The following is a 10,384-nucleotide window of genomic DNA, read 5'->3' as shown; positions in this document are numbered from 1 at the left end:
CCAATTTCGATTCCAGCAGAGGTGACATTTCAGGGCTGAATTATACAGCGTTTTTGTGAGCGACCTGGATCTTTGAGTTTTCGCGTGAAACTTTTTAATCAAAACGGCAAATCGAAAATAAAAATAGCAAAGTTTTCACTCAGCAAACGTCGAAGACTTTCGGCAACTCAACTTTGGCTGTCAACAGCCAATTTCGCCCATTTGGCTGCCGCTCTGGCGAAGTGTGCAAAAAGGTTCCGGCTGCGACTCAGTACATCTTGAGGGGCCTCGGCAGGGCCTTTCGCTTGTGTGTACACTATAATTTCTTGTTGAAAACTCTCCATTACTTTTGCAGTTCAATGTTTTACTTTTAAGCCACCCAATCGACCCACCAAGGCATCGAGCCACCGACCAGGCAGCCCACCGACCCATCGGCCATGGGCTGCTCTGGCACTTGTGCATGGCAAATTTACTCGGGTTCATTTCATTTGGCAAAACTTTGGTGGCCACAAAAGTTTGCTGTTCGGGCCGGGCCTGGTGGCAGCATTCAATGCATTTGATTTCTCAAACACACTTAGCGTGGAATTTAAGGCACGGCGGGCATGACTGCGAGGGCTTCTGTGTACTTAAGTGCAACATGTTCGCTGGCGAAATGAGAGGCGACGGGCCAGTGAATGAAATGCTGACAGAAAGTAAACTGCCGGGCTTAAGGAAAATGTCGAAAAATAATTGGCGCGCGTTCGGAAAAACTAGCAACTTTGGCAAATAGGCAGTCGGTTCTTTTCGGGGTGTGTGCTGTGGGTGTGGATCCTGCGTTTTGCCAACAATGGGGTCTAATTATAGCGTGTTGACGCACAGCCTTTACAATAGCAAGGATTTGGCACTTTTTGAAAAGTTTTTGGCTACCGGACGGAGCGGCTTTCTTGATTGGCAATGGCTCAATAACTTACCAATAACTGCATTTCGGCCACTCCTGCCGCTTTATATAGTACAAAGAATAAGCCAGGACAAAACATGATTATTGTTTAAATTACATTTATTTTCCATGATAATCACTTGATTTATTCGAATGCATTCGTATTGGTTTCCATACTTTGCTGGTTTGGTTGTGTCTCCTGTCGCCTTTATTCCCCCTTCCGGGTGTGAGTGGGTGTGTGTGTAAGCACAATGTTTTATTTACTGATTTACTGGTAATTTTACTATTATTAAATTCATATTCGTCAAATGTTTGCAAGTTGAAATTGTACAATAATGCGCACGAGCATTTACATTGAAAACACTTTAATCATTTTGAATCGTTTGTTCGTTAGGTTTCGCTATGGCCTTCGTCCATACAGAGAGTACAATATCTATTATAAGATTTCATTTGTCATATGTGACTTTATAAATAACAAACGGACATTACCGGCCATTCGATATACATATGGTAATATGGTAATACAAAATATTTACAGTGGAAATGCTTAACAGTGAGAACCAATTAAATGCTCCGAACATTGCATTTAATTCAATCCAATAAATTACTTGTTCCAAAAGATCAAAGGACCTGGGGCATTCGCATACACATACAACACATCAAGGAGACGAATCCACAGTTAGTACTTTGATATTTTCAATATTCTTATTACGTTTCACAATCAGTAAACTACATTTACCTAATTTTTGGTTTTATGTCCGGTTTATACTAAGGAATCTAGTCGAACTTCAAGTGGTATTGTTTAACAGTTTGTCGCTTGTAAATTACGTACCGATTATAAACGAATGTTGGCTTAAATCTGATTATCCAATAAGAGGCGGAGGAGATCCTCTATGTTGTATTGTATTCTATCGTATATGCTGACCACCCTGGCCACCCCGCGGGGTGTCAGCCTTGGAGTCGGGTTCCGTAAACAGTCGAAAAGTTGTACATAATTCATTACGTAGATGCTTGTTTCTAGATTGAGGTGTTGCAGCCGCTGGCACAGGCACGAAAGAAATGCGGATTGCGAATTACAGAGGAATGTTAAAAGAAAGTGCTGAATTTTCAACTTTCTTGCTGCCCCGGCCTGCCTTGCCCTGCCATAGATGACGAAGTACCGAATGGAAGCTCGACATGCGGACGCTTTAAGGATTTCGTTGATTTAGACTCCATTCAGGGTACGAGGGCCCTTTGCTGGGAGAGTGGCGTCAGTACAGCACGTGGGTTGGTGCGGTCCACTTTGCCGTGGTGGTCCGGCACTCGTTTCCTCCCAGTGTTCGAAATTAATTACTGAATGATTTTGACAGGTTGAAAGTCCATAAAGCATCCGCACGCTCCAAGCCCGCACCCTCTCATCCCGTTTAATATTATTGCGCATTTTCAGTCGGTTTTGTGTCTTTTGGTTGCTGGTGTTGTAGCTGAATGATTTCCTCTTTATTTACAAAATTTGAATTACTATATTTTTGCTGAATGCGGCGTGAGTCCTTGTGTGCACGTATGCTTGCGCTGCCGTTTGCAATAAAATGTATTTACAAACTTAATAACACAATTAATTAAAATGGGTTTATTTCGTCCTTCTTACTTTCGTCAGAGAGTGCAATTCGTGCTGCTTGCTTTGCCTGCGGAGGTCCTTTATACTATAAGTTTTCAATTAGCAACTAATAACAGTTATAATGGTTTTTTAATGGATGCCGCATTTGTTAAAGAACTCGTTTAATGGATTCGATTGGCATATAACCATTTTCAGAGACGCAAAGCATTTCACTGGCTCAAACAAGGATACATATAACATTTGATATTTTCATTGCACTTACCCATGACATTACCCATGTCAAACCCAAACTTAAGCGTAAACTTAAACTTAAACTTTGTCTTAATTCAACGCATTACCAAATAAAGAAACAGTTCACATACATATTTGTCTCCAATCTTCAACCTCAAACACACTGTACACAATCAATGGAAAGTGAGTTATAACTAAACTTGGACTTATCTAAACGTCTAGATGTACGAGTGGATGCCTGGCATACATACGCTACACATATATGCGACTGTGATTGGATTACGTTGATTTTTACACTCCAGTGCTTAGCTTAGCAATTATTCTAGACTCGGGTTATTTAGTTATTAACTGTGTGTCTGGCTTGTTTAGGTCTAACACTGAAATAGCTTAAATAGGACTTCTTTGTCGCCAACATCCGCTCGTCGCTTGCCAGTTGCCGTCTCCTCCCTTGCCCCTTAGGTCAGAAGAATGCGTCTGTTGCGGGATACATAGATAAAAATACAAGTTCTGCCATTGGGGATTAGAGCGCGTCTTTCGTCTTACCTCACAACAACCGTGTTTAGCAGCAGGCAGGGCGCCAGCATTGACCTAAATATGTGCGTCAGACGATCGGCCGAAGAGGTCTTGCGCCGCGATATAGCCGCCATATTGTCGCCTGAAAGTGACAGGGTAAATTTGAATTTGAATTAGTGCCAGAATTAGTTGGGTGCGAATGCAATTATGTGTGCCAACAGCCGCGCCATCCTGTGCAACTTGCCCTCCTATTTGTATCCTCCCGTTTCCCCATTTTTATTTTCAGCATCTGCAGGCGTCGTCTCATTTGCATATTTTCATCATCATTACAAAATTCGCTCCATGTCCATTTAAATGCAAACATAGCAAGAAACTCGATTTGTGTCACCCTTTTTAAGGAACAAGAAATGGAAACTTAAGCGAGACCCACGCTGCTTGAAGCTAAACTCACGGGAGCTGTGTAAACGCAAATATCAGGATATTTTGGTATTTCCAATCTCACCTTTCGAAACAAAGACGTAAATGCTGGCCGGCTCCGTGTTGCTGGCCGAGCACGTGTAGTTGCCGGAATCGGTGATCTGTGGCTCTCGGATGATCAGCCGGCTCTGCGTTCGGGGCCCAGGAGTCGTCTCTATGGTGATGTCACGCCGGGAGTCCACGTAGTTGATCAGACGGTCGTTCTTCTGCCAGTATACGTACTGGGGCGGTGTCGGACTCTGTAAGTAGACGGGAAATCGTCTGAGAGCCGAAAAAGGAGGCACGTGGACAGCTTACCTTTTCAATAATGCAAACCAGATTGATTGTTGAGCCCATGTCGACATGCAGCTCGCCAGAGCCCAGGATGAAGGCCTCCGGCACAACCACTTGAAGATTCACAAAGTGCGAAATGATGCCAGTCGGGGTCGAGACCTGGGTGTTAAGTTTTATTTTGAGTGTAAGGTGAGAAAATGGGAGGAGCCATGGAGCGGAAAGAGCAAGTACGGCAATTGAGTGCGATTGGTATACGTAATCAACTCGAGTCTTAATGCTTCAGTAAACTCAAAGCAAAAACCACTCCCCGCCGGGCTGTGTTAGGAAATCGTTGCGAGTGCAAGAAATGTTGCACTCATTGAAATGCAAATCAAACAATTTCAATTTGGCACACAAAAATGAAACAAAAACGAACGGATTCTATATAAGTGGAGCGCTTCCTACACGTTCCGAATACTTTCTGTCTGAAGCGATAGCGGTAGAGGGAGGGGGAGCAGAAGCCGGAGCAGGATCAGACGAAGGCCCTGCTCACAAAAATAACCGGCAGGCAGGCAGCAGTTGCTGCAGCTTCTACGCTTCTGCTGCCCAATAGCAGCAATGGAGAAGGAAATAATCATTTCGGCATATTTGCATGCAGCTCTCGTTGGCTACGTATTCCCGGGTCCAGAGACCGAAGACCTGAGTCCGGAGGGGACATGCCCGACCCACTGACTCTGAGCATGACTCGATGACTGACTGGTTTGCCCTGGCATGCGGCTTCTCATATTGAAATTGCATGCAAACAATTTTGAAATTGAAGCTACGTTTCCGAAATCGCTCTGTTCACCGCCCGACCGCTCCGTCCACCAGCCCTATGCACATCTCCACCCGTTGTCCTATCCATCCAGTCAAAGCAGCCCGAGTGGCACTTGCGCTGCTGCACAAACAGAGTTACTGTCAAGTGTCCATTTCAGCAGCGTCTAACTTTGTTGCTTTTCGGTTAGTTGTCTTCCCCGCTTCTTTCCCTTTTCTATCCCTTCCCTAGCTCCGTCCCTCTTAAGCTGTTTTCCTTTTCATTCCGTGCCGGGAACACGCCCCTTCCATATTTGCATCCTCATGACTTTCGGCTTCTTGTGCATTAGTTGGCAGGATAGAAGGAACGTCGCTCGAATTTGTTATCTGCAACCGTGTGTCAGCCAGTGAGCCAGTCAGCCAGTCAGCCGTGTTCCTGGGTGGCCCTGGGTCCAATGCTACACTCTTTCGGCTGGCCTGAATTGTCAGTGTCAGCCAGACGATTGCTGATTCGGACCCGGACTCGGACTCCGACGCGGATGCTACAGTTCCTGATTGTGACAGCTGACCAAATAGTCGCGGGCAGTTACCTTAAATCGAACCTCTGCATATAAAACTCAATTTGCATATTACAATTAAATCATGCGCAGGTACGCAAACCGACGCGACGTGACGTAACGTTTCCCGAAATCAGCGCGGAGCATAGAGCCTTCCGTGAAAACCTCAATACTTTGTCCACATACGGTCGTTACGGGGGAGGAGCGGAGCACGAGAGCGTATGCAAATGCACTTTAGTTTATTTCAACTGCGCTGCATGCATAAAATATGGAGCCATCATCGCAGAGACTCGCATCCATCTGCACCGGCCCTGTTCCCGGCGTCCACCACATACGCCCACTGGGCGGAGTGGGCCCAACACCGTCGTCCCCCTTCCCGGTGACTTACCTGGCACTCGTACATGCCATGATCCCGGCGCTGCACAAACTTTATCTGCAAGGTCCACATGTTGGATCCTGGGGTGTGCAGTATCGCGAAGCGCTCGTCGTTGGTGTAGAGCTGGGCCCCCGACGACAGGATGTGCCAGTCCCGGCGGCGGATCCAAGATATTTGATTCTGTTGACGAGAGCCAATACCCAGCCGCGTTATTAACAAAGCGAACAAATTGGAAATCGAGTATTATGCGCACAGATAATTAATAGCACTACAAAGTAGGCAGCACAAAGCCGCTCATGCAATTAGCGAAACATGCGAATGCTTCTCGAAAAGTAATTAAAAAATGCTCACATGCGGCCCTCTTCGTCGCCCAGCACCAAGCCGCCAAGCGGTGGCTGGGTGCAGCGGGAATTGAATTACAACTTGGGTTTACACGCGGATAAACTATTTTTAATGCCCTAGCAGGTGCGCAGCCAGAAACGAATGAGGCTGCAGCGAAATAATGTGGGTCAAGGGATTTCGAGCTAGCGATGAGTCTCAACGAAGGATACCCCGTACTTTGTTGTATGAGAATAACATTTCCGATTAACTTTTAACTTCAAAGAATTTTTTTACACATTGCTTTTGAATTAAGAAAGTTTTGATTATGAATTGCCACGACTTTAAAATACAGCTTTCGGGTGCTTCTATCAAAAAATAGGAAATAATAATCCTAGACATTTAAAAATTTGACTCTTGGTGAATTGTCATTGAATTGTCATCATTTATTTAGCAACGCTGTTAATTGGCATTTCATGAGGTTTCGTTCGATCTGAAGGTGTTGAAAAAAGATCCTTACGCACATAAAAAGCGTGTGAGAAAAATTTTCGGGGGGAATCCTTCTAATTAATTGACATTTTTTAGGCCCATGTATTGAGAGTCCCATCAAGCATTGTGTGCCAGTTGTGGTGCTTAATTGCTTGTTAGCCAAACCGAATGTCAAACAGTGTGTCCTGAAATTGTCATTCTGCCGAACGCTTGCTTTCAACTACAAATTAAGCTCTTGTTTGGCTGTTGTTCGTACTTGGCTGTTCAACAAATTAGACTTTTGCGTGCCGCATTCGAGAAAACAATAAGCGAAATGAAAATGCCATATAATTAGACAGGAAAATGAAATGAAAACGAAAACGGAAACGGAAATGGCATTGGGAGAGGGAGTGGTAGTGGTAGCTGGAGTGTGAGTGGTTGCTGGTGCGGGTGCGGGTGCGGGAAAAACCAGAACAAGTTTCAAATAAAATATGCATGTTGCATTGCAGCAGCAGTTGTGCTCGCCAGCAGATCTCTCCCGTCCTATCTAGTCCTGGTATCTAGCGGTCTCGAACCGTATTCAATTTCCCAGCTCCGCCGGCTAGTGGGAACCAATGGGGCGGAGCTGCAGGAGGCGGAGGTGCTGGCGTTCACCCTGCACTGAACTAAGCTACTGGTATAATGCGGGAGTGTCCTCGCGCTTCGACGAGGCACAATTAGAGAGACAAAAACAAACCCAATTTACACCCACTCTGTCCACGCCGGAGACCTTGCAGACCAGGAAGGCGGTGCCACCCAACTGGACGGTTGTGTTGTGCGCCATCAGCTGTTGCAAAAGAAGAAAAGAGGGAAGGGAACGGGGAAGAGAACACACAAGACAAAAAGTTAAAAGTTCATTGTTGGGTTGTGGGTCGGTGGGTTGACATCCAAACGACACTGGCTCCGAATCCAGCAAAGCAGCGCCACCCCCTCGCTCCAGTTCCTGATACATCAGCGTCGCATTCGAGTCATCCGCCCAGCGAAGACGGTTCGAGTGGCTGGGGGCCTGGAGAGCTTGCTATTTGGATAATTAGATTCGAAGCCAGTGCGAATGAATTATAAATAAGCACTAAAGATTAATTAGCCGCGGTCTAGACCCAGGCTCTTCCGTTACGCTCTCTCTGGGGCGTAATTAGCGCCAAGCCGCTTGGGTGTTATCTCCGGATTCTTTCTCGCAGGGTGCACTCTCCTTCAGCATCATTAACATATTGATCGTTCTGACGTCTTACCTCCTCCCTCCTACCCCTCATCAGCGACTGCAATCGACTGAAGTTTACAACGCTACCGGATTCGGCACGAGTTGATTGCATTTGGGATAGGGGGCAATGAAGGTCAATCTGTCATCGGGACTTACCTCGCTGTCTTCGAACATTGGACTGTCACTCGAGTCAAGATTATTATCCAATTTTGAGTCGGCCCCCACTCCGCCGCGCATCCATAGCTTCTTCCAGTCGTTATCTGTTAGTATTGACTTTTGATCTGCAATCAGAAAAGAGTAGCCACGAGCGTTACTCGAAAATTGTGTTAAAGTTCCGATTGTTCTTATTCGAGTGCAATCAGCAGAATGTCTGGGGTGCAAGTGAATGTGATTGGCCTTGGGTTTGGTGAGGGCTAATCCCATCCCAAATGGCACTCGGCTCTCTCCCAGGACGTTTCTTATCTGAGCCCCTTGAAATGATACATCAGATACTCCAAGATGGACCTCGAAGTGATTCGTCCTATTTCGGGTTATTGACTTTCGACTGCTTTTCGAGACAAACACTGCCCCATCTATAGCTAGGCGGATACACCTCAATTTATTTCTCCTAAATACAATGCTGGAGAAGCTCCTTAATAGGTTTTTGGAAATAGAAACAGCGCGCCTGTCCTGCTCCCCTCAATGGCGATTGTGTGGAATCAGTCAGGTGCACAAAGTTGTGTCTTAGAGAAGCCAATTTTGTTGGCGGAGAAGGAACGCAGTCCAAGTAAAAATGTGTAATAATGTTGTCTGCAGGATCAGCAGATGAAAGTGTGCGCCCACCTCTGACACTCGGCTATAAAACCCAGCGAAGCGAACTCGCAGTTTTATTGCCTCGTAAATTTTTATAGTTTATACTTTAGGCATGCGTATGCAGGACTCCAATCGAGAGCATACGAGGACATGTATGTATTTTCGGGTTTCTTTTCCAGCGCCAATGTTATTTATGTTAGCAGAGCTCGCACTGACGTCAAACACTTTCGGCCACGATGCATTGATTTTAAAATGGGTCTGTTCGGCTCAGAAGTGTTCTGTTTATGAGTACCCTGGCTGACGGTGTACACACACAGCTTCATGGCGGGGAAGGTCCTGCTAATGCCCAACTATTAATTATGCGGAATGAGCCAGGCAAAGCCAGCAGAAACGGGAGCAGCATGGAAGCCACAGCACAAAGGCGAGTCCACTTGACTCGAGCCGTTTCGTGGCAGCTTTATGACAGGTCAGGTCGGCTTTGGCATCAAACATAAATTATTATACATACCCACACGCGTTATCTTTGCATTTGTATGCATGACAGTCAAACACACACAGCCGCGTCCTGGGGTAGGGGCTAGTGGAAATATATTGCGCATGTTTAAGGGAATGTAAATGCTCGGGAAGAGACTTTGACTGAGGTCAAGTGTGGGCAGAATGAGCGGGGTTGTGGGCGGCAGGCCGTGGTGAAGGCCAAACACGATAATAGTGAAAGAACACGCACTGCTAATAAAACGGCTAGAGCGGCGTATTTCAACGCATCCTGTACTTGGCGGTACGTGCGCATGTCAGCTGCCTTCGGCTTAGGCGTGTGAATTATATTATGCCTGAAAGTAGGCAACTGTAATAAAACTTGCGCAAAAAGCGATAGAAAATGACACACCCCTCGCTCGCCGACTCCGGGCTAACCGGATGCCGCAACAAAAGTAGCAAAAACTGGCAATACATGGCAATATGACTCCCTTCGTTCCGTTTAGTTTCCTTTCGTTGCCGAATTTTTCATTTAATTTACCCCGTCTGCCCGCTCCCGCTGCTAAAAAGCGATAAATAATGAAGTCAGCAAGTGGGGCTGGCATGCTCGCATGTTTATTATTAATAATAAATATTTCTTGTCAATCTCTCGCCCCACGCCCTCAACCGCTTAAGTTATATGGCCCGCAGTCACGGCATACTGGTTATTGTCCTTGTTGTCGCCAGGATCGGTTGTTGTGAGTTTTTCTATTGTTTTTCCCTAAGCATATACCTGTGCCTGTTTTAAAATAATATTTATCTGTCTTCGTTGACTGAGGGCTCCTCGGCGTATACGTAAAACTTAATGCCATGCCAATATGTCTGCGCTAAGCCCCAAATCTGCTTAGGCCGACGGAGCGCTTAGCACTTATGAAGCTGCCTGCCAGGCGCTCTGTGACCTGGTGGTCACAAAAGCCACGCCGGCTCTCAGCTCGTTTGCAGGCCAGAGGTCGCCCCTCCGCCATCCCACTCGCTTAATTTTTAAACCGCTAAGCAAATTTGCAATACTGCTGACTGAGACACACCCACTCCGCCACCCACAGAGCCACCCACTCAGCACTTCCAACTCATTTGCACTTAAGACTTGAGTGCGAGGATACGCGAAATCGTGTTACGAAGTGAAACGCACGAGAAAAAGAGAAAAATGGAAAATCTCTGGAAAACGCCATCTTCTGTCCCTTGTTTGTTTGCCGAGCGTAGAGTGTGTCTCGCCCCCTACGTGTATGCAGAGTGTGGCAGCCCCGCTGCTTCAGCGACCTTGGGCCCCAGCCCATGTGCCACGGGTATGCCATTTGGAGGGGCTAGCTTGCCCTGGACGACATGGAAAATTATTTTTTCGACGAAGCTCTGCGATGAAGCCAAAAAAGGCGTC

The 10,384-nt window shown here is 46.3% G+C and overlaps 1 protein-coding gene across 1 annotated transcript in view; it reads right to left on the bottom strand.

The window, feature by feature from the left end:
* Positions 1-1,017: 1,017 nt before the first annotated feature.
* dpr12 (defective proboscis extension response 12) overlaps positions 1,018-10,384 on the bottom strand; it is a 47,457-nt gene continuing 38,090 nt past the window's right edge. The window contains exons 4-10 of the mRNA XM_070278317.1: positions 7,867-7,991; positions 7,210-7,299; positions 5,700-5,867; positions 4,008-4,142; positions 3,736-3,949; positions 3,264-3,375; positions 1,018-3,194 (exon numbers count right to left, since the gene is read on the bottom strand). Coding sequence (XP_070134418.1) covers positions 3,176-3,194; positions 3,264-3,375; positions 3,736-3,949; positions 4,008-4,142; positions 5,700-5,867; positions 7,210-7,299; positions 7,867-7,991 — 863 coding nt within the window. The 3' untranslated portion in view covers positions 1,018-3,175. The remainder of the gene's footprint in view (positions 3,195-3,263; positions 3,376-3,735; positions 3,950-4,007; positions 4,143-5,699; positions 5,868-7,209; positions 7,300-7,866; positions 7,992-10,384) is intronic.

This window comes from Drosophila bipectinata, chromosome 2R (genome assembly GCF_030179905.1).
Source record: "Drosophila bipectinata strain 14024-0381.07 chromosome 2R, DbipHiC1v2, whole genome shotgun sequence".
Lineage (NCBI taxonomy): Eukaryota > Metazoa > Arthropoda > Insecta > Diptera > Drosophilidae > Drosophila > Drosophila bipectinata.
Note: the sequence above shows the minus strand (reverse complement) of the source record. Positions and strands in the feature narration are given on the sequence as shown.